The sequence below is a fragment of the Acomys minous genome, assembly GCF_964271855.1.
Source record: "Acomys minous genome assembly, chromosome: 12".
Taxonomy (NCBI): Eukaryota; Metazoa; Chordata; class Mammalia; order Rodentia; family Muridae; genus Acomys; species Acomys minous.
The window spans coordinates 78,027,459-78,051,838 of NC_140493.1; the positions used below are offsets into that span (position 1 = coordinate 78,027,459).

The window sequence follows — 24,380 nt, forward strand, 5'->3', positions numbered from 1 at the left end:
GACCCATGCCTTGAGCTGTGTCCTGTTAGACAGACATGAGTGAAGAGGATAGACAGCCTGGAGTTTGAGAGCGAGCTGAAAGGCCGAGTGCCTGCCTAGCATGTATGCGGCCCAGAGTTCAATCCCTACTACAAGGGGAAAAATGAGGACGTGGACGAAGGACAAGGATAATACATCCACAGCACGCACATGGCCGGCCGGGTGGCTCACTCGAGCAATCCTAGTGCTTAGCAGGAAGACTACCGTGGTTTCAAGGCTGGCCTTGGCTATGCAGTGAGTTTAGGGACAGCTGGAGACCAGCCTGGGCTACATGAGACCCTGCCTTGAAAACAAAACAGAACAAGACTGTGAGCCAGACACCCTGATGCATGCCTACAATCTCATAACCGAGAAGGCTGGCACGGCGACTGTGAGTTCAAGGCCCGGGCTGCACAGCAAACGCCTGGGTCACACACCGTACAGAGAGACAGAGATGTAATTGTTGGGGTGAATGTGGAGACACGTTTCCAAAGGCCCAGAACGGGAGGAGGTGAGTTGTAGCAAGACGGTCCCCGGAACCCGTTGAGTTTGAGGCCAGGCTGAGCAACACAGCAAGAGCAAAAAAAGATTTATTTATTTGGGCTGGAGAGATGGCTCAGTGGTTAAGCGCGCCGCCTGCTCTTCCGGAGGTCCTGAGTTCAATTCCCAGAAACCACATGGCGGCTCACAACCATCTAGAGTGAGATCTGATGCCCTCTTCTGGTGAGCAGGTGTACGTGCAGGCAGAACACGGTATGTAATAAATAAATCTTAAAAAAAAAAAAGATTTATTTATTTATTGTGTATACAGTGTTCTGCCTGCATGGCCAGTTTTTTGTTTTTTGTTTTTGTTTTTTGTTTTTTTGTTTTTGTCTTTTGAAACAGGGTTGCTCTGTGTAGCTCTCGCTGTCCTGGACTCATCACCTTCTTTTATCTCTATTACTCTACGGTCTGGCAGAGCTGGTCTCTCCATTACCCTTGTCACCCTTCACTCGGTTTTCTACACACGTGATCCCTTAAAACAGCATGTGGGGGAGGGGCACAGTGAATTAGAGACCAGTGAGAGCCACCTAGTTAGGCCCTGTCTTACCCACACCGATGACCCCAGCACTTGAGCAGGCAGAAGCAGGCTGAGTTCTGAGTTTCCAGACCAGCCTGGTCTAATATGTGCTCTGAGCTCGTCAAGCACTAATAAAGCAGGTTTTTTTCCCAGAAGCCCTCCAGGACATTTGGACCACACTTTTTCAATCCATCTGTCTTCTCCCATATGCAGAATGAACATGCAGGCAGAACACTGTATACACAATAAATAAATAAATCTTTTTTTTTTTTTTAAGGAAGAAACAAAGAAGCGGGCTCTTGCTGTATTGCTCAGCCTGGCCTTAAACTCAACGGGTTCCGGGGACCGTCTTGCTACAACTCACCTCCTCCCGTTCTGGGCCTTTGGGAACGCGTCTCCACATTCACCCCTAACAATTGCATCTCTGTCTCTCTGTACGTTGTGTGACCCAGGCGTTTGCTGTGCAGCCCGGGCCTTGAACTCACAATCGCTGTGCCAGCCTCCTCGGTAATCTCATTATAGATGGTTGTGAGCCACCATGTGGTGGGTGGGAATTGAACTCTAGACCTTTTGGAAGAGCAGCCAGTGCTCTTAACCTCTGAACCATCTCACCAGCCCAAGACTCTAATTCTAATGGGGGACACAGTAGCTCTTGGGTACTCTTACTCCAGACTTTATGAGTCAGGATCTGTACTCAGGATGAGTCCAGGATCCCCAATGCTTTATAGGCACATAAAAGGTTCTTCTTGGCCAGGTGGTGGTGGCGCACGCCTTTAATCCCAGCACTTGGGAGGCAGAGGCAGGCAGATCGCTGTGAGTTCGAGGCTAGCCTGGTCTACAAAGTGAGTCCAGGACAGCCAAGGCGACACAGAGACACCCTGTCTCGAAAAACAAAAAACAAAAACAAACAAACAAAAAATGATGGTCTCTAGGCTGGAGAGATGGCTCAAGGATTAAGAGGGACTTGTGGACCCAAAATGGGTTTCCTGTAACCACACTGGGTAGCTCACAGATGGCTGTCACTCCGACTTCAGGGTGACCTGACACTTTCTCCTGAGCTCTGAGAGCACTCACACCTTCACATACCCACACACACACAAAAACACACAATTAAAGTCAATCTATGTTCTGTTCACCCTTTAGCTGCCTTTCTCCTTTTCACAGATGAGGGTCCCAGTTGACCATCCTGTGTTGGATCAGAGCCTCTTTGCTGTCGCTCCCCACAGTCCTCACTCCCTCATGTATGGTTTACCCACACTACTCTCCCGGAGCATCTTGGGCAACGGTAAGGTGTAACCCTTTGGATACATTCAATGGGTGATCTCTTTTCCTTCTGCAGTGCTGGGAGTTGAACCCAGGGCCTTCATGCATGTTAGGTTAGACCTCTACCATTGAGCCACAGGTAAGTTCACTTGACCCCTGTATCACTTGACACTCTTGATTATGCATGCTTTTGAAAATCTTCCTCTGGCTTTTGAGAAGAACATTTTTCCCATAATCTTTTCTGCCTCTCCAGCCACTCACGACCAACTTCTTCTGGGCTCATCTGGGGTCTCATCCTGTGGGAGGCCACAGAGGAGAAGGCCTGCTGTCAGCACCATTCTCCACTGTCCGCTCTCCTGTGGGAGATTGCCCTGCATTCAGCCATGGTCAGTAGTAAATCCAACATCTACCCACTAGGTGCCAGCAGCACTCTCCCAGTTGTGACAGCTGTCACTGTCTCTGGATGTTGCTAATTGTCCCTTTGGGAAAAACACTGCCTGTAGTTGAGAACTGTTGGCTTTAAGATGTGGGTTGAAGCCCAGTGTGGTAGCACAAGCCTTTAATCCCAGCACTTGGGAGGAAGAGGCAAGAGGATCAATTGTGAGTTCAAGGACAGCCTTGTCTACAAAGAGAGTTCAGGACAGCCAGGGCTCTGTGTAACAGAGAAACCCTGTTTTGAAAATCCAAAACCAACCAACCAACCAAACAAACAAACAAACAAACAAAAAGATGTGGTTTCAACCCAGGCATTGGTGGCATACACCTTTAATCCCAGCACTAGGGAGGCAGAGGTAGGTGGATCTCTGAGTTTGAGGCTGTCCTGGTCTACAGAGTGAGTTCCAGGATGACCAGGACTACACAAAAAAAATCCTGTCTCGAGAAACAGGGGTTGATAATGTAGCTTAGTTGTAGAGCCCTTGCCTTGCATGTGTGGGGTGCTGGATTCTATCCCCGGGACTGCAGAAAAAAGAAAAAGAAAATCCAGTGTGACTGACTTGGCAAACACACAGGCTTGGCAAAGGTTTCAGAAGAGGGCACCAGATCTCATTACAGATGGTTGTGAGCCACCATGTGGTTGCTGGGAATTGAACTCAGGACCTTTGGAAGAGCAGACAGTACTCTTAACCTCTGAGCCATCTCTCCAGCCCTCTAATAAGGTTTTGTAGTTTAGAAAGAGCTGGGGGGCTGGGCATGGCAGCACACGCCTTTAATTCCTTCACTCCTGAGGCAGAGGCAGGCAGATAGTTGTGAATTCGAGGCTAGCCCAGTCTACAAAGCAAGTCCAGTACAGCCAAGGCTACCCAGAGAAATCCCATCTTGAAAAACCAAAAAAAGAAACAAAGAGCTAGGAGACCAGACGGTAGTGGAATGGTACATATTTTTGATTCCAGCACTTGGGAGGCAGAAGGCTCTGTAAGTTTGAGTTCAGCCTAGTCTACAGAGAGAGAGAGAGAGTTCTAAGATTCCCAGGGCTACACAGGGAAACCCTGTCTTTTTTGTTTTGTTTTGTTTGTTTTGTTTTTTGAGACAGGGTTTCTCTGTGTAGCTTTGGCTTTCTTAGACTCACTTTGTAGACCAGGCTGGCATCGAACTCACATCGATCTGCCTGCCTCTGCCTCCTGAGTGCTGAGATTCAAGGTGAGTGCCACCACACCTGACTGAGAAACCCTGTCTTGAAAAACCAAGAGGAGGAAGAGGAAGAGGAAGAGGAAGAGGAGGAATAAGGAGGAGGAAGAAAGAGAAAAGCAAAGATAAAAAGAGTGAGCTAAGGGAAGCTGTTTCTCTTGCGCCACTTGGTGAAGCTTGTGGAGTTGGCACTGTAGGTGACACTGGATAAAGAGGGCTGGGTTCTAGTGGCATTACTGGAGCCACCATCCCTACTGCCTGGGCCTCCTCTGGATTTCATCTTCACTAATATACTTTCCCGACCTGCTTGTGTGCTGGGTCTCCTTTTTCCAACTTCTGTTTGTTTAATTTTGTTTGTTTGTTTTTATTTTTTATTTTAAAAATATTTTTATTTAATTTTAATTCATGTGCATTGATGTGAGGGTGTCAGACCTTGGAGACAATTGTGAGTTGCCATGTGGGTGCTGGGAATTGAACCCAGGTCCTTTCAAAGAGCAGGCAGTGCTCTTAACCACTGAGCCGTCTCTCCAGCCCTGTTTATTTTTATTTATGGAGACAGGGATTCTCTGTGTAGCCTTGGCTGTCCTGGACTCACTCTGTAGACCAGGCTGGCCTCGAACTCACAGCGATTCACCAGCCTCAGCCTCCCAAGTGCTGGTATTGAAGGCGTGAGTCACTGCACTCCAGCCCTTTAGCTTTTTAACTTTTGGCACGGAGGCCAGGACTGTCAAGCTGCAAGGATGACTCAGCTCTCTAGATCTACCTGGAACCTCACAAACATCTCTGCACAGCTGCAGGGTCCCTGGAGCACAGAAATAGAGACGCTATTCTGCTGGGATGTCGCAACCTTTGCCTCACCTGCTGCTCAGTGGTGCCTGGGGCTCTCCTAGGTCTGGAGCTGGCCTGGGAACCAGAACAGCCCCGACCTGAAACTTGCAGCTGGTCGTAGCACCTGGCCCTCTCCCGGTGAGGAATCGAGGAGCAGAAACAGGAAGAGCAGAGACAGGAAGAGCCTTTGGAATTGAAAGGACAGGTAGACTCAAGGGGACCAGACGTGCACTTTTTGTTCAATTCCCCCTTCCCTTCTTTTTTATTTTATTTTATTTATTTTTTTATTTTATTTTATTTTTCTCCCTTCCCTTCTTTACCTGGGAAAGTCCTAGCCCTTGGGAAGTGTTGAGAGAGTGTGAGCCAATGGGCAAACAAAACCTAGTCACGGAGAGTGGCTTAGTTGAGACTCTTCCTGCTCCTAGAAAGACAAAGAAAGTGAATTCCTTGGTCCCTGACCAGTCCCCTCCCAGGTCTCATTGAGCCTGGCTGGCATCCTGACCACTGGTTCCATGAGACACTCAGGAATTAGAATAGCAGATCCCATTTTGTTTACACTGTTTGGGAGGTTTAGCATAAACTGCCAGTCTTTTTATATTAAATATGTGAATTAGCCGGGAGGTGATGGTGGCGGCGGCAGCGGCTGTAGCACTTGGTAGGCAAAGGCAGACAGATCTCTGTGAGTTTGAGGCCAGCCTGGTCTACAAGGAGAGTCCAGGACAGCCAGGGCTCTGTTACACAGAAACCCTGCCTGGAAAAAATAAAAACAAACGAACAAACAAATAACAAGAAAAAAAAAATTTTTTTTTTTTTTGGTTTTTCGAGACAGGGTTTCTCTGTGTAGCCTTGGCCATCCTGGACTCACTTTGTAGACCAGGCTGGCCTCGAACTCAGAGCGATCCACCTGCCTCTGCCTCCCGAGTGCTGGGGTTAAACGCGTGCGCCACCACCGCCCGGCTATAACAAGAAAATTTTTAAAAATGTGAATTAGATATGATCATGTGACTAAGATCAGGCCAAGAGAGTACACACAGATGTTTTGTGGGCTTAGGGGGTGGGGGTGGGGCGCATGGCTAGTGTTAATTATCAGCTTGACTGGTCTGGAATACCCTGAGAGCAAAGCACACCTGTGAGGGATTGCTTAGCCTCTGTACATGCGCGCGAGCGAGAGAGTACGCGGATCAGGACAACTGAGGTGAGGAGACAAAACCTAAAACCGGGTGGCTATTCCCGGGTTTGGATTCTATACCGTATACAAAGGACAAAGCTGGCTTTACGCAGCACTCCTTGGCTTTAGAAGCAATGTGGCCAGCTGCCTCTGCCCCGTCACTTTACCACAGGGAGGGACTTGAACTGTGAGCTAACAACATAAACCCTTCATTCCTAGATTGCCTTGTCAGGGTGGTTTACCAAAACACCAGAAGGCTAAGACACCTGGGAATCCATAGTTCTTGAAGAAGGAAGAAATTGGAAGCCAAACATCCCTAGAATACTCCAGATGACCATCAGAGACAACCCTCTGTACAGTTCTTTTTTTTAAAAAATATTTTATTTTATTTTATTTTATTTTATGTGCATTGGTGTGAGGGTGTCAGAGCATTGGAACTGGAATTACAGACAGTTGTGAGCTGCCATGTGGGTGCTGTTCATCTCTCTACTTCTAGATGTGCCTACAGAGAACTGCTTGAGGGAAGGCTTGAGACTCCGGGCTCCTGCTGAGGTTCCGGGTTCTGCTTACTCCAGGTTCCAGCAGAAGAAATCCTGCTGATTACACCAGGAGACTCATTCCTCAGAACTGATATCCTTATGGTTTTGTTGTTGTTGTTGTTTTTGTGTGTGTGGTTTTTCGAGACAGGGTTTCTCAGTGTAGCCTTGGTTGGGCTGGACTCACTTTGTAGACCAGGCTGGCCTCGAACTCACAGTGATCCACCTGCCTCTGCCTCCCAAGTGCTGAGATTACAGGTGTGTGCCACCATGCCCGGCCATGGTTTTGTTATTGTGTTCTTTAAGCTTCTTCTCCTATTGTTTCTGTTAGTCGGGTTATAAGTGATGTGCTCTCGGTTAATAAGTTTGTAATAAAATATATCTGTTAAGAAAATTGAGCCTACAGCAGGTGGGTCTCTTTGAGGTTGAGGCCAGCCTGGTCTACAAAGTGAGTCCAGGACAGCCAGGGCTGTTGCACAGAGAAGCCCCATCAACTTTCATTCTGTCTCACAAATCTGCTGGAGTGATGCTTTTGCGCACTGTGTAAAGATTGTATTATTCCAATGGTGATTTCTGTACCAGTGGGGAGCTGAGTACAGACCAAACTTTGGTACTGTTAAGCATCACGTGTAGCACTGCTTTGTAAACTTTGTTCTCCATCAACTTCTGATTGGTTGAATAAAGAGCGGAACGGCCTATAGCAAAGGCAAGAGAGGAGGCAGGACTTCCAGCAGAGATAGGAATTCAGGGGTGGAGTCTCAGGTGAGATCATTTGCCTATGAGACAAGGAAGAAATCAATTGTATGAAACTCAGGTAAAAAAAAAAAACATGTGGCAGGCGGGGTGGTAGCCCACGCCTTTAATCCCAGCACTCGGGAGGCAGAGGCAGGTGGATTGCTGTGAGTTCAAGGCCAGCCTGGTCTACAGAGCAAGTCTAGGACAGCCAAGGCTACACAGAGAAACCCTGTCTTGAAGAACCAAATGAATAAATAAATAATCATAAAACTAAAAATAGGTTATAAGAGGTAGTTGGGAACAACAGTAAGCTAAGGTCTAAAGCTAATACAAGTAAATCTAAGTCTCCATGTCATTATTCAGAGCTGGGGTGGACATAGAAAGTTTGCACTGCTACATAGACTATTTTCCCCGGTGGCTTGTAGGCAGAGGAGTTTAGGAAAGGGGTGGGTAGGTTGTTCCCTGTGAGTGAAGGAAGGTATGCAACGTCTGATACACCTCCTAAAAGTTCATCCCTTCTTGCTGCTGTTAAGAGTTGTGAATGTGGGCTGGAGAGATGGCTCAGAGGCTTAAGAGCACTGGCTGCTCTCCTGAGTTCAATTCCCATCATCCACATGGTGGCGCACAACCATCTAGAATAAGATCTGGCGCCCTCTGCTGGCAGAACACTGTATACATAATAAATAAATACATCTTAAAAAACAAAGAGTAATGAGTAAGCCATACTTTCCTATTGATTTCACTATTTTGGAGGTTTTATTTTTACTATTATAGGTGTGTGTGTGTGTGTGTGTGTGTGTGTGTGTGTGTGTGTGTGTGTGTGTGTGTGTATGGGTGTGGGTGCCCATGGCATACAGAGGGCATCACTGGATCTCATGGAGCTCATAGTATATAGGTGGATGTGAGCCAGCTGACGTTAGTATTGGGAACCGAACTTGGTTCCTTTCCATTTTCCTTCCCACCTATTAATTCTGGAAGTTTAATGTGCCTGTGTGCACATGTGTTTATGTGCATGCATGAGTGGAAGCCCGAAGTTGACATCAGGTATTCTCAATAGTTTTTCACCTTTATTTTATTTTTTGTTTTTGTTTTTGTTTTTGTTTTTCTTTGAGACAGGGTTTCTCTGTGTAGCCTTGGCTGTCCTGGACTCATTCTGTAGATCAGGCTGGCCTCGAACTCACAGTGATCTACCTGCCTCTGTCTCCCGAGTGCTGGGATTAAAGGTGTGTGCCACCACTGCCTGGCTCATCTTATTTTTTGAGACAAGGATTCTAACTGGAGCTTGCGGATCCAGGTAGACTGACTGGCTGGAGAGTCCAAAGGGTTTTCCTGTCTTTGGCTCCCCAGTACTGGAATTGTAGGTGTAGGCCACAGTGCCTGGATTTTTTTTTTTTACATGAGTTCTAGGAGATTAAACTCAGAACCTCATGCTTGCATGCAAGCACTTTACCATCTGAGCCATCCCATACATTGCCTGTTCTTTTCATTTGTTTGGTTTCTAGAGACAGAGTTTCTCTGTGGAGCCCTGTATAGTAAGAATGTTGTTTTTGGGGTTGGGGATTTAGCTCAGTGGTAGAGCGCTTGCCTAGTAAGTGCAAGGCCCTGGGTTTGGTCCTCAGCTCTGGAAAAAAAAAAAAAAAGAATGTTGTTTTCTTTAAAAACACCCAAATGGGCCAGGTGTGGTGGTGTACACTTCTAATCTCAGGCAGAGGCAGGTGGATCTCTGTGAGTTCGAGGCTAGCCTGGTCTACAAAGTGAGTTTAGGACAGCCAAGGCTACACAGAGAGACCCTGCCTCGAAAAACCTAAAAAATTAAAAAAACAAGCAAACAAAAACACCAGAATACTTTGTGAATATATTTTTAATCCCAGGTGTGGGATATGGGGCTGCTTCAGATTGTCCACAGTCGATAACTATGATTTGTCTCGTGCTCTGGCAGGGGTATGATTTTTGTCAGCTGCAGATAGTTTCTGCAAGTGTATGATAAATCCTAGAGCCCTGAGAGGGGCTACAGCGGCGGCTGCGGCTTCTGTTGGCTGTTGGCTGTTGCTGGTTGCTGGTTGCTGGATTGCTGGTTGCTGGTTGGAGATGTTCTGACTATGTAGATCGAATTTGCTCCAAGGAACTTGACACCCCTAAACAGCAGTAAGTAGTCTTAACAATATTGACGTGCCATTCCCCCTCTAATCTTCTATCTCTCCTACCTAGTATTGGGGGGGGTTTGAGGCGGGTAGGGTTGGTGTGGGGAGGTAGGAAAGAGAACCCACCTTGGCTGCCCTGGAACTTACTTTGTAGACCAGGCTGTCCTTGAGCCAGAGATCTGCCCACCTCTGCCTCCAGAGTGCTAGAATTAAAGAAGTGCACCACCACTGCCTGTCTTAATCAACTCTTATCATTTGTACAGAATAATGGTCCCCCCGCAGTGCTAATTTTATACATCTATGAATCATAATTTTTCTCTTCTCTTCCTCCCCCACTCCCATCCACTTTCGTCCATCTGCCTTCAGATTGTTGTTCATTTCCCCGAAGGAGTGCATGCGTGTGTGAGAGAAAACATGATTGTCGTCTGCTTTCTTTAATTTTGTATTATCATGTAATTATATATAATAATGTTTCATTATGACTTTTTTTTTTTCTTTTTGAGACAGAGTTTCTCAGTGTAGCCTTGGATGACCTAGACTTACTTTGTAGACCAGGCTGGCCTCGAACTCACATCGATGCACTTGTGTGGAAGGAACGTGATTGGGCCCCAGGTGAAAGTAGTCTTGGTGGGCTTGGCCTCATTGACGCACCTCTGATCTTCCACTGAGAGAAGCATCTGGGATAGACTGAGAGGAATCATTTGGGCCCACAGATTAAGGACAGGACCAGGGACACCAGCAAATCGACCTTCTATGGGAGGAGGGAACCGGAGGAGCGAGACCAGGGGTGCGGACGACTGGGAGGGGCAGCAGGCAGAGAGATGACAGAGAATGTGACAGAGAATGCTGCAGGATTGGACCATGAGGGTGAGGATCTGCCTGCAGGCCCGGAGACACCTAGGGATTGTTCCATGGAGTTGATACGCAGAAGATTTATTCTTTGGTTTGTTTTTTAAAAAAAGATTTATTTATTTATTATTATGAATATAGTGTTCTGTCTGCTTGTACACCTGCAGGCCAGAAGAAGGCATCAGATCACATTATAGATGGTTGTGAGCCACCATGCGGTTGCTGGGGATTGAACTCAGGACCTCTGGATGAGCAGTCAGTGCCCTTAACCTCTGAGCCATCTCTCCAACCCCTGGAAGGTTTATTCTTGTTCTCTTTAACCTCCTTTCCCTCTTCTTTAGGGTAGTCAGGTTGTAAGGAAAATACTTTTGTTTAATAAATTCATAATACAATCTAATTGTTAAGGAACCAGCCAAGGTTAACACAGAGAGACCCTGTCTTGAAAAATAAAAACAAAAACAAAACAAAACAAAAAGTTTGAAACAAACATATGTGGACAAAAGGCTATACTGCGTGATACACTACAGCTAGCTTCTGTGACAAGATTTTTTGTTTGTTTTATTTTTATTGGGGGGGGAGGAGAGGGATATTGGTGCATGAAGTGTAAATCACAGACATTCAATAAAAGTAAAAAAAAAAAAAGAGTTTTGAAACAGCTCGCCGAACATTTAACATACTTTTCCTCTCACATCATGTTCCTGAGGCCTAAACACAACAAGAAAGGGAAGGGTCATGAGGCGGTAGACACGTCTGAGTGCGCAAAGCTGGTACGCACAAGAAAAGAAATGAACAAATAACATTTAAGAGGTTTAAAGTGCTGGGCGTGTTTCCTCATGCCTGCAGTTCCAGAACTGGGAAGGCTGAGGCAGGAGGAATGCCATCAGTTAGAGGCCAGTGGACTGTATGAGCTCCAGACCAGTGTATGAGGCACAGTGAGGCCCTTTGCAGAAACACAAAAGCAACAGTAAGCAAGCCAAAAGAACCCTGCGCTGACGTTGTATGTAAGCACCTGTAGAACAGATCCGCAAAGCCGCAACACGAGAGCAGGCAAAATCCCAGCACAGGAGAAGCAGCAGCAGGACTGCTGACCGTTTGAGGCCAACTGGGCTACAGTGGACACTGCGTGGCTTCCTCTTTACACGGTTTCATCCCTGGTAGCAGAATGGTATGACAGGCTGTTACATCGCTGAACGCAGGGTCCTGAGAAGATCTTTCTGTCGGTAGCTCCACTGGTAGGAATGACTCTCTTCTCCTGATGAGTGCTAGCACACACACACACACACACACACTCACACTCACATGCATGTACACACACAGGCACGCACACAGAATTCTAGTTTTTCGAGCAGGGTTTCTCTGTGTAACAGCCCCTGCTGTCTTAGACTCACTTTGTAGAGAAACCAGGCTGGCCTCGAACTCACAGAGATCCACCTGCCTCTGCCTCTGGAGTGCTGGGATTAAAGGAGTGCGCCACCACACCTGGCTGCCCAGCATGTGTTGGCCTGGCTGCCCAGCATGTGTTCTTATGTCTCATTGGTTTCTGGGTTCTAAGTTCGTTAATGAACTCGGCCTGAAAACCATGGAGATGGAATGCATGCATAGGCCTAACACAGTTTGAGCTTTTTCCAAAGCTGGATTTTTGCCTTCAGAGTGAGACTGCAAGTGTGTACCTGGAAGAAAATTATTGTGCTATTAACTAAGGGAAAGGTGAATGGATGCTGGACAGGAAAGTAAAAGGGTCCATCAGAGTAGCAGAGCATCCTTTCGTAATTCCTATGTAAATGGGTGGAGGAAAGCATATTATTCTCGTTACAAATGCACCTTAGTCACCATCTGTGAACCTTCTGATTTGAAGTGGTTTGTTTATTTACTTTTTACATTTTTATTTTATTATTATGTATACAGTGCTCTGCCTGCATATACACCCACAGGCCTGAAGAGGGCATCAGATTACATTATAGATGGTTGTGAGCCACCATGTGGTTGCTGGGAATTGAACTCAGGACCTCTGGAGGAGTAGACAGTGCTCTTAACCTCTGGGCCATCTCTCCAGCCCCAGTGTTTGTATTTTGAGAGCCTGTTTTGAGGTCCTAGGGGAAGCTCAGATACTGGTATACCCTTTATTCAGGGTCCTCCTCTATTCAGGGAAGGGGGCTGCCATAGACCCAGCACAGCCTTCTGCAGGGGGACACAACAGCAGTGAGGGAAGCAGGGGTACCAGCCTTGCCAGCCAGGTCAGCTGAATCCACCCTGGCAGTTAATGGGGTGGCAGCCAGATCGCCCTCACAGGCATGCTCCTTTTTGAAAAAGGCTCGTGTAACACAGTTGGTTTGGAGCCAGTTTCGTAGCTAACTAAGGATGACCTTCAACTCCAGATTCATTGACCCAGCTCCTGAGTGATGGGACCACAGGGTCAGGCCTACATCTGGGTTTCGGGAATTGAACTTGGATTGTCGCACTTGGCAGCAAGTGCCACCTCACAGGCCCTCTTTGTTTTCTGTCATGGAAGGGGACTTGATCTAGGGCTCCAAGGTTATGACCTGCAGGCAAGTCTCTGCTTTGATCCTGGTCTTGGGGCTGAGGTTGTGTGTGCCAGTGCTTCCTGCAGGCTCTGGCAGCTCGGGGATGCAGGCCCATGCGGCATTTGCAACAAGCCATTTTTGTCGGCCTTCTGCTGGACCTGGAGGGAAGGTGGCTGGGTGACGCCATTATGGAGGTGCAGCACAGCTGCAGTGTAGACACTTTCTGGATGCTGTAGCAGGACAGAGTGCAGGTGCCCAGCAGGTGCTTGCCTTGACTATCAGCAGCTGCTGGCTAGCTGGGATATTTCCCTTGTCTTGGATCTCAGCCTTGACCTTCTGGATGTGTGACTGGGGCTTTGCCTCCACAGTTACCGTCTTGCTTGGCAGGGTGAAGACAGGCTTCTTGTGTCCCCTGGGATGCCTCACTGGAAAAAAAAAAAGACATAGTTAGCCAGGCATGGAGGCGCACAGCACTCGGGAGGCAGAGGCAGGCGGATCTCTGTGAGTTCAAGGCCAGCATGGTCTACAAAGCAAGTCTAGGATAGCCAAGGCTACACAGAGAAACCCTGTCTCAAAAAACCTAAAATAAAATAAAATAAAATAAACATAGCTGGGCGTGGTGGCGCATGCCTTTAATCCCAGCACTTGGGAGGCAGAGGCAGGTGGGTTGCTGTGAGTTTGAGGCCAGTCTGGTCTACAAAAGTGAGTGCAGGACAGCTAGGACTATTATACAGAGAAACCTTGTCTCGGAAAAAAAACAAACAAACAAACCTCAAACCAAAACAAAAACCAAAAAACAAAAACAAAAAAAATATATATATAAATAAAATTAAAAAAACATAATGTCTTATAGTGTCTGGAATTCTTTGGCATTTTTGGGAGTGGGGTGGGGCTCATGTGGGTGTAAAGAAATGGTCTCTCTATGTAGCCCTGGCTGTTCTGGAACTAGCTATGTAGACCAGTTTACCTTAGAACATGCAGTGATGTGTCTGCCTCTGCCTCCTGGGTTAGAGAGATGGCTCAGTGGTTAAGAACACTTGTTGCTCTCAGAGGGGACCTGGCCTTGGTCCCCAGCACCCACATGGTAGCTCATGAGGACCTGCCTGTAACTCTAGTCCCAGGGAATCTGACACCTTCTTCTGACCTCCCTGTGCTCAGGCAAAACACTCACACACGTTCAAAACTAGTAAACGAGTAAACACATAGCATGTGCAACCACGCCAGCTGGTCTGGAATTCTTTTTGCAGTGAGGCTCTTTCTGAGCTCCTGCCTTTGTAGACCAGGCTGTTCTGGAACTCACAGAGATCCACCTGCCTCTGCCTCCTGAGTGCTGGGATTAAAGATGTGTGCCAGCACACCCGGCCCACCTTGAATCTTTTGATGTTTTCACCTCTTTAGTATGTGAAGCCTGTCTGAAAGCAAACAATATTTCCCTTTAATCCCAGCACTCGGGAGGCTGAGGCAGGCAGATTGCTGTGAGTTCGAGGCCAGCCTGGTCTACAAGCGAGTCTAGCACAGGCAAGGCTAACACAGAGAGACCCTGTCTTGAAAAACCAAAAACCAAACAAAAAGACAAAAAAAGGTAACAGAAAACATTGTTATGAATAATAATGTAAGACTTGTGTCGGAGAGTCTTTTCCTGGAGGCCCCAGTGAGAGACCAAGATTGGTACAAACCCAAGAGGCTCTTATTGATCCATTGCGACGGGGTCTACCTGCCTTTGAGAAGGAGGAAACCCTGAGTAGCAAAAGCAGTGAGTTTTTATACTCTTTACAGAAGCTGACTTTAGCAACAGCGATTAGTACAAACTTGATTGGCTAATAGGGTGACCTTTAAGCTGATTGGTTGGGTGATCAGGGCTAAGTGAGGGGACCAGGGCCAGACCACAGGAGGGAATTTTTCATTTGTTCTCGTCACTGTGACTTGTAGCTCTGATTGGCTGGCCCTGGGTGCAAGCTCCTAGGAACAGTTGCTAGCTGTGTGTTTGTGACTCTCCCTGGAAACTCCGGCAGAGGGGAGGACAGGAGGGGGGTCAGGTGCTCAGGCCCTGAACACAAAATGGTGTTGATTTGGTCTCTACAATAAGACCTGGTGCTGGAGAGATGGCTCAGCGGTTAAGAGAACTGGCTGCTCTTCCAGGGGACCTGGATTGAGTTCTCAGCACCACATGGTGGCTAAAACGTTTGTAACTCTAGTCTTCAGCAGATCTGACACACTCTTCTGAACTTTGTGGAGACGCGGCACACACACAGCGTGCAGACAGACAGGCAGGCAAAACACTCATATATATATATATATATATATATATATATATAATTAAAATAAAAGAATAAGAATAGCTGACTCAGCTTATTGCCTGCAGGCACTACAGGCAGCACGTCATTATGTAGCCCTGGCTGGCCTATATAGACAGACTATGTTGCCCTCCAACTCACAAACTTATGCCTGCCTCTGCTTCCTGAGTGAGGGGGTTAAAGCATGCAGCACCATGGATGGCTCTATAGTAGGTAGACTTCCAGCATTATCTTCTCCCCTTAGGGTGTAGAAGGTGGATACTTGGGTCAGGCTAAGGAGTTAGAAAGTGAAGCACAGATGGGCATGGTGGCATGTCTATACTCTCAGCGCTTGGGCGGAAGAGGCCGGAAGATCAGGAGTTTAAGGCCAGCCTGGGCGAAATACCAAGGCCTTGAGACACACACAGACACACACAGACACACACAGACACACACACAGACACACACAGACACACACACACCACAGAGTTCCTTTTCTGCTTCATTTTTCACACACACCATGCACACCACCACCCAACTTGAAGCTCCTTCTTAAAAAAAAAAAAAAGTTAGTGTGTGTGTGTGTGTGTGTGTGTGTGTGTATGTGTGTAGCATGAGCTCCTGTGCCTTGGTATATATGTAGAGATCAGAGGACAGGCTTATGGAATCTGTTCTCTCCTTCAGGTTGGTTCTCAGTTTCAAACTCAAGCGGTCAGACTCAGGAGTTATCATGCCTTCACCTGCTGAGCCACCTCGCCAGTGGGCGTGTCCACTCTTAAGTTCACTCAAGTCTCACAAGTTGGGAGGAGACAGAAGATGCAGGGGAGGCAGTCAGCATTCTTCTTCTTCTTTTTTTTTTTTCCGAGACAGGGTTTCTCTGTGTAGCCTTGGCTGCTCTGGACTCGCTTTGTAGACCAGGCTGGCCTTAGACTCGCAGCGATCCACCTGCCCCACGTCTAGAGGCAGTGAGCATTCTAAAATGACCTCGTAGTTCAGAAACCAGGATGGCCATGTCCACACCTTAAAGCAAGGGCGGTGTTTACGCTTCTTAAAGCAGTGTTTATGCTTCCTAAAGCAGTGTTTACGTCTGGCAGGAGGCTGAAAGAGGGACCACTCAAGCACAAAGGCCGAATCAAGCAACATAGGGAGTTTTTCCCTCAAGAAAAGAAGGGGGGGAAGAGGGAATAAAATGTACTAGTTTTTATTTTGAAGGTATTCTTTGCTAATTTTGTATCAAAGTTTGAAGGGCACATTACTCAGGGATTAAAGCTTTTTAATACTGCTGAGTCACAATGCCATATAGTAGAGGCTGCAGAGCTCATGGCTCAATAGTTAAGAGAATTTCCTGGCTCCCACATTATGTAATAATAATAATGTTATATATGACATATATTTAAAAGAAAATATTTTTAAAAAATAAAATATTTTTGATAAATAAAAGCAAATTTGTTTTGTTTTTCAAGACAAGGTTTCTCTGTGTGACCCTGGTTGTTCCATTCTGTAGATCAATCTGGCCTCGAACTCACAGTGATCCGCCTGCCTCTGCCTCCCAAGTGCTGGGATTAAAGGCGTCAGCCACCACCACCTGGCTAAGAAATCTTGTTTTTTTTTTTTTTAAAGACTATAGTAAGTACTTAAAGAAAAAAACCTTTCTATTTACTTGTTTCTGGTTTTTAATGTTTGTTTGTTTTCAATAGAACAATAAACACCTTTATTACATGAGCCATGAATGGTTTATTTGCCTTTGCGGGTGTTGATCTTCCTCAGATAGAACCCCAGCTCCTTGCCCCCTAGCACATGGCCGTCTGCTCTGCCACACTGGCTTGGTCTTGAGGCAATACAGACAAGAAACTTGCTCTGCTGGAACTGCTCCTCCAGAGGACTGCTGATTTTGGCATTCTTTTTCCTCTCACCGTATTTCTTCTGAATTTTTTTTGTTTAAAAATCTCTTCCTCCTCAGGAGTCAGCTTGGCCCCCTTCTTGCGGCCCAGGGGCAGTGCGTAGTGGGGCTCATCCCACTGTCGGTACGGGGTGCTGTCAATGAGCACGATGCGGTTCTTCACCAGGGTCCTGGTGCACACAAGCTCGTTATTGGATGCATTGTAGACAACATCAACGGTCCTTGTTTTCCGAGTACAGCACTCCGAGCCCCAGGAGAAGTTCCTCACATCCAATCTCAGGACACGGTACTTCTTATTGCCTCCTCGAACTCGGACTGTGTGTGTGCGACGAGGGCCAGTCCTAGTGTTGGCAGCGGCCGTCCTAGCTCGTGCTTCCGCTTCTAGCGGTAGGGCTATCTCCTACCCCCGGTGTTGCTGCGCTTGCGCCAGTTGCCCGGAGAGATGTCCATCGTTCGGAGCTGGCTGGAAAGAGCTTGTTTTTGTTTTTCAAGAGAGCACTTCTCTGTTGATTTTTTTTCTTTTTGAGACTTCTCTCCTATAACCTATGCAAACTTATTTTTAAATGTATTTAAAAAAATATTTATTTACTTTGTATACAGTGTTCTGCTTGCGTGTACACCTGCAGACCAGAAGAGGGCGCCATATCTCATTGTGGATGGTTGAGAGCCACTATGTGGTTGCTGGGAATTGAACTCATGACCTCTAGAAGAGCAGTCAGTGCTCTTAACCGCTGAGCCATCTCTCCAGCCCTTAATGTACTTTTTAAAAAAATCATATATACACAGTATTTTGCCTACATGCACACCAGAAAAGGGTACCAGGTCTCATTATAGATGGTTGTAAGCCACCATGTGGTTGCTAGGAGTTGAACTCAGGACCTTTGGAAGAGCAGCCAGTTCTCTAACCTCTGAGCCATCTCTCCATCCCCAACCTATGCAAACTTAATATGTAGTCAAGGATGACCCCACTGTTTGGATTACAGGCTGGTACCACCAGGCCTGACTTCCATGCTTTCATTATTCCAGTGCTGGGGACTGAAGCCAGCACATGCTAGTCAAGCGTGCTACCACTGAGCTACACTGACAGGGTTGCACGTGGCCAGTGCTGACAGAGCTCCCAGTCCTGTTTTCACCTGCTAAGTGCTGGGATGACACTATAGCTGCCTCTGAGATGGGGGCCCTCACTGTGTTGCCTGGGTTGGTTTTAGACCCCTGGATTCCAATGATCCTTTTATCTCAGCTGCTCAATTAGGAAATAAACTGTATTTAACTTCTTAGGAAAGGAGGAAAAAAAAAAAAAGAAAAGAAAAGAAAAGAGAGAGAGAAACTTCTTACAAAGGAAAGACAATGTATTTAGACAGGCCTGTAATCCTTGCCCTTTGGAGGCCGATGTTTGGAGGATTGTTGTGAGTTGAAGGCCAGCCTGAGCTACAGTCTAGCCTATACTACAGTGAGACTCTCTCAGAAAGCCAAAAAAACAAAGAACAACAACAACAACAACAACAAAAAAACAAGTAAGGCACAGAAAGGACAAGCCTTTAATCCCAGCCAGGCAGGAAGATCTTGAGAGCTTAAAGCTGGCCCAATCTGGTCTACAGAGCACCAGCCAGGACTACACAGTGAACCCTATCTAAAAACCAAACCAAACCAAACTAACCAAAGAAAATCCAACCAAACCAGGCTAAATAAACAAAAATCCAAGCATAGGCCACATCTCTGTCAAAAAAAAAAAAAAAAGAGCCAAGCGTGTAAGCCAAGCTATCTGAAGAGAGAATGCATGAATATTCTTTCCATACTAATGACTCAGCCCAGCTATCTGTAGAGAACATGACATTGATTTTCCCTGGCTGATTAGGAGTACACACAGGGCTGACACCCCCTGGGAGTCTGTCAGCTGCAGTTCTAATTTTGTGTCTCCCACTTGTTTCTATTCACACACAATGAGTGCGACAGCAATAGTTAGAGCAGACTGATTATTCTGTTAAACACCGAGTTGCAAACACATCAGGGTTACAGTAAAGGCAGAATTTAGCCTCTTGAGACACATTTACCTCATTGATCTTGCCCTTATTAACACGCAGGTGGTTCTAATAGATGAACTACAGACTTACAGAAAGAAACAATAGCAAGGCTGGGTGGTGGTGGTGCACGCCTTTAATCCCAGCACTCGGGAGGCAGAGGCAGGTGGATCTCTGTGAGTTTGAGGCCAGCCTGGTCCACAAAGGGAGTCTAGGACAGCCAAGGCTACACAGAGAAACCCTGTCTCAAGAAAAAAGAAAAAGAGAAACAGCAAACAGATTAGATTTTTTTCTTTTGGAGACAGGCTCTCTCTATTATGTAGTCCTGGTTGTCCTGAATAGGCTGGTCTTGAACTCAAAGAGATCCACCTCAGCTTCCCAAGTGCTGGGAGTATAGACGTGCACCTCCATGCCCAGCTCTGATTAGATTCTTTTTTTTTTTTTTTTAAGATTGAGTTATTTTATGTATATGAGCGTTCTATTGATATACACCTGCATGCCTAAAGAGGGCATCAGATCACATTATAGATGGCTGTGAGCCACCGTGTGGTTGCTGGGAATTGAACTCAGGACCTCTGGAAGAGCAGTCAGTGCTCTTAAACTCTGAGCCATCTCTCCAGCCCCTGATTAGATTCTTATAACTGAAGTTGATTCTTTTTTTGTGTTTGGTTTTTCAAGACAGGGTTTCTCTGTGTAGCCTTGGCTGTCCTGGGCTCACTTTGTAGACCAGGCTGGCCTGGAACTCACAGCGATCCACCTGCCTCTGCTTCTTGAGTGCTGATATTAAAGGCGTGCGCCACCACGCCTGGTTCTGAAGTCAATTTTTAAAGTACATGTTTAAAAAAAGAAATGTATGTTTGATAATTTTGGACTCTAATCATTAAGAACATACTAAGAGGTCATTAAAAGGAAGATGTGACTTCAAAATCAACTAATCAGTTAGCTCTGAAGTAGATCCCAACAGAAGAAATCTCAGTGACCAATGGATGAACTTGGGTAATTTTACAAAATATGTTGGAGATGACTCTGCAACAAACAAACAAACAAACAAACAAACAAACAAACCAAGAAATTGCCAGGCATTGCACACTTTTAGTTACAGGGTTTGGGAGGCAGAGGCATGCAGATCTCAGAGCTTGAGTTCCGAGACAGCTAGGGCTACACAGAGAAAGCTTGTCTCAAACGAACAAAACAACAACAACAAAACACCCCAAGGAATTGGAAAATTGAATTGGCAGGAACAAGAATGACTAATTGTTGACAGTTTCCAGGTAAAGTTTCCTGTATCCCAGGATGGCCTGGAGCTTCTGATCCTCCTGCTTCTATCTCCCAAGTGCTAGGGTTATAACTAGTTTATTAGGTGCTAGGGATATAACTAGTTTATTAAGTGCTGGGCTTCATTAAGCTAGAGTAACACTCGACTAACTAAGATACAGCCCCAGGCAAAGAGAAGAGAATGGGGAAGCTAAGAGCGCTGGGAGCTCTTCCAGAGGACCTAAGTTTCATTCCCAGCACCCACATGGAGGCTCATGATCAATCTGTAACTCCAGTGTCAAGGGCTCCAATGTCCTCTTCTGGCTTCCTTTGGTACCAGGCACACACGTGGTGCACACTCATACGCATAAAATGAGTCCCTTTAAGAAGAGAAACAAGAAAAGCAGCTGAGCACGGAGGAGGAGCAAGGCAGGAAGCAGTGCTTCTCAGTGGTCTTTGCTTAGGTTTAGCCCTTCTGGTTCCTTCCTGCCTGGCCGTCTGCTCCACAGGTTGGTTAGAGTTAGTGTTTTATCACAGCAACAGAGAAGCAAACTGGGACAGATAGTAAGCCATGAATAAAAAGGGCCAGGAGGGATGCAGAGGGAGTCGTAGCTTCAGTGACTGACAGAGGAAGTGGAGCCTCTGGAGGAGATAAGAGGTCCAGGAGGCAGGTAAGAATATTGTCAGGGGAAAAAAAATACCCTCCCATACAAGTGTCTGAAAGGGGAAGTTGATGCAAACACTTCCAGATGAGGCTGAGATGAAGTGGAAACAGAAGTTGAAACAAGCGCACGCCTGTAATCCCAGCAGCACTCAGGAGGCAGAGGCAGAGGCAGAGGCAGAGGCAGGCGGATCTGTGTGAGTTCCAGGCCAGCCTGTTCTACAAAGAATGTCCAGGACAGCCAAGGCTACACAGAGACACCCTATATGGACACAAAACAAAACAAGCAATCAAAAATTGTTAAGGCACAGTGTTGGAGGTTGGTCTGGTGTTGTGTGCTGAAGTCTGGGCCCCCAGATGTGGTTGCAGTCCAGATGATGGCGTTTTTCATGAAAACCCGATCGGTGTTGTTTAAACTTTGCTCCCCAATTATCCCTGCTTGGCCAGTAAAGAGGCTGGACAGCCAATTCTAGGCAGAAGAGACAGGTAGGTAGGGACCATGAAGTGGGGAAGAAGAAAGAGGAGAGGAGGAGGAGGAAGAACTGTTTTGGGGGACTGGAGAGATGGCTCCGTAGTTAAGAGTCTGTACTGCTTTTTGCAAAGGACCAGAGTTTGGTTCAGAGCACCTGCATAGGTGGCTTACCATCAACCACCTGTAACTCAAATTCTAGGACGATTAGAGCCTCCTCTGGCCTCCACATTCACATAAAGATACCCATACAATGAAAATGAAATCAATCTTAAAACAAAACAAAAAAAGCCGGGAGTGGTGGCGCACGGCTTTAATCCCAGCACTTGGGAGGCAGAGACAGGCAGATCTCTGTGAGTTCGAGGCCAGCCTGGTCTACAAAGTGAGTCCAGGACAGCCAAGGCTACATAGAGAAACTCTGTCTTGAAAAACAAACAAACAAACAAACAAACAAACAAGAAAAGGAATTGTCTTGGTAGGTATAGGGATTGTTGCAACCGCATGTTGCAAGAAAGGCCAGTGTAAACATTTTTTTGTATTTGTATTTCTTGTGCAAATATATGTGTGTGTGTGTGTGTGTGTGTATATATATATATATATATATATATATATATATATATATATATATATATATATATATATATATATATAATTTCCAGCACTTCTTTGTTACTATTCCATGGGAAATCTCAAAGGCTGTACAGAGAACATAAGGTCAAGTGAACATTAAATTGATTCCTTCAAAAGAGTACTGGTACTGAGAAAATACTGGGGGACTTATTTTAATTCCGTGGAAATTTTCCTAAATGCAAGCGTTTTGTTGCTCTGACTGTACTACTGGACGCGTCCTTAGGGCATGGAAATCTTATTTGTCATAGGCTCTTTTTTCTAAACGGTAATAATAGCTGTACTCAAGACTAGTCCGAAAAAGCATTAAACAAGGCTGAAAGGAGGGGGGAAAATGCACAAAAATATTTTTTTTGGTAAAAATCCTGTAAAGAATTGCTAGGAATTTAATTCGCCGATAGGTCTCCGACATAACCTTATTGTTGAAAACCGGACTGCGCAACTCTCGGTGGAAAATTCCAAGTTTTCTTAACTAAACCGGACAAGTCTCCCTTAACTCCCAGCCGGACACGTCCCACCCAAGCCAGGTCACACGCGCTACCGTCGTCCAGCGCACCGACCAACGATTTTGAAGGGCATTTTCGCGCCTTTTTGCTTGAAGGGAGCGGAAGGTCAAGTCCACAAATCCACCCTTGCTCTCTGTAGATTTTCCACAATCGCAGGAGGCCGGAGCCTGCAAAGCTTGCAAGGACCCAAGGGGCAGAATCCTGAAGCCTCTCACCCTAGGGATTTTAGGGGGGTAAAAAAAAAAAAAAGGTGACAGGCGAAGGCGTTAGCCGCTTAGTAACTGAGGAAAACCCCCAGGGCACAGAAGCCCCAGGCTGGGGGAAAACAAACCCGGCACAGCGCGGGCTCGCACAGGCGGCGGGCGGAGCAAGAGCAGCGCTTGCAAGGAGACGCGGGGGTGTGGTGAGGGCGGGGGCGAGCTCGCGCCCCTCGACTCCTGATTGGTCCGTTTCAGCGAATCGAGTGACGTCAGAGGACGGGGTGTCGGAGTGGGGCGGGGGGGGGGGCCAGGGAACGCCTGATTTGTGTGGTGGGCGCGGGCGGGCGGGGAGCGCGTGCAGTGCGCAGGCGCAGCTGCTCCGCTCCTCTCGCCCGCGACTGGACCGGCCCAGCTCTCGCGGACAAGTCCCGACATCGCGCACCACCCCCCCCCCCCGCACCCCAACCTTGGGGACCGCCTCCTCCTCGCTCTCGGCGTCGTCGAAGATAAACAATAGTTGGCCGGCGAGCGGCGAGTGTGTCTCCCGCCTCGGAATTCGGCGGGCTGCGTGGGAACGGCGGGATCCCAGGCAGCCGGCCATGGCGGGGTTGTACTCGCTGGGAGTGAGCGTCTTCTCTGACCAGGGCGGGAGGAAGTACATGGAGGACGTAACTCAGATTGTGGTGGAGCCCGAGCCGACCGCGGAGGACAAGCCGGCGCCGGTACCTCGGCGGGCGCTCGGGCAGCCGGCGACTCCCGCACTCGCCGGCGTCGGGCCATCGGGAAAAGGCCCAGCGTTGGCCGGCGACCCTGCCCCGGACGCCGCGGCCTCGCCACCCGCTGGCCGCTGCTGTCGCCGCCGCTCCTCGGTGGCCTTTTTCGCCGTGTGTGACGGGCACGGCGGGCGGGAGGCGGCACAGTTTGCCCGGGAGCACTTGTGGGGTTTCATCAAGAAGCAGAAGGGCTTCACCTCGTCTGAGCCCGCCAAGGTGTGCGCTGCGATCCGCAAAGGCTTCCTCGCCTGTCACCTCGCCATGTGGAAGAAACTGGGTAAGTTCCCCGGCTTGTGTGGCGCCCACTTCTTCTTCTTCTTTTTTTTTTTTCCACTCCTTTTTCCCTGGGCTTTTTATAGCATCAGCACCGTGTGGGCCAACCCCGGTACCAAGAACGCTATCCACTAAGGGGTCCTAGAGAAGACTGTCAGGGTTGGAGTTCCGGACACGCCGAGTGGCCTCGGGAAAGCTAGGATGGCTTGTCTCCCAGCAACCTCTCCTTGCTTTATCTCCACCCTCCCGGGATCAGGGGCGACAGTCCCCTCTCCCTTCGCTAATTCACTCTGCTGGCAGCGAGCTCAGGAGTGTTTGAAAGCGGGCGCCAGATTCTAACCAAAAGATAAATTTAAGAAACATTTCTACGTGGACCAGTTGGAGGAAACCGGAGGTGGCAAGAATTGGAGCGTTCCCTTAGCATCTGTCATAATTTTGGTCTTGATGGGCTTGTCCCTCTTGGTTGCCTCCTACCGGTGGTGTCACTTTTTCAGACTGACCCGGTTGGCTCGGTGAAAGCCAATTTAGAAGGGTTGGAGTGTCGCGTAGACAAGTTACTTTTGGAAGCAATGCTGTTGTGATCGTGTTTTAGGGTCACCCCTTACATCGCTTAGGGCGTGCAACGTGTTAAACATTAAATTGCCCCATGTTAGGGATGTGTTAACTCTCTCTCTGTGTGT

General features: G+C 47.4%; 1 protein-coding gene, 1 long non-coding RNA gene and 1 pseudogene across 3 annotated transcripts in view; 2 read left to right on the forward strand and 1 right to left on the reverse strand.

Annotated features, from left to right (window-relative positions):
- The first annotated feature begins 2,241 nt into the window (after nt 1-2,241).
- Nucleotides 2,242-6,462, forward strand: LOC311579735. The gene is made up of 5 exons (XR_014773235.1): nt 2,242-2,319; nt 2,418-2,480; nt 2,595-2,727; nt 4,759-5,000; nt 6,183-6,462. It is a non-coding gene; the product is annotated as an uncharacterized lncRNA (long non-coding RNA).
- Nucleotides 6,463-16,721: 10,259 nt separating this feature from the next.
- On the reverse strand, nt 16,722-17,424 carry LOC311578634 (small ribosomal subunit protein eS8-like; annotated as a pseudogene). Its single transcript has one exon. The product of its transcript is annotated as a small ribosomal subunit protein eS8-like (transcript).
- A 5,570-nt stretch (nt 17,425-22,994) lies between these two features.
- PPM1D (protein phosphatase, Mg2+/Mn2+ dependent 1D) overlaps nt 22,995-24,380 on the forward strand; it is a 37,434-nt gene continuing 36,048 nt past the window's right edge. The window contains exon 1 of the mRNA XM_084750513.1: nt 22,995-23,704. Coding sequence (XP_084606639.1) covers nt 23,254-23,704 — 451 coding nt within the window. The 5' untranslated portion in view covers nt 22,995-23,253. The remainder of the gene's footprint in view (nt 23,705-24,380) is intronic.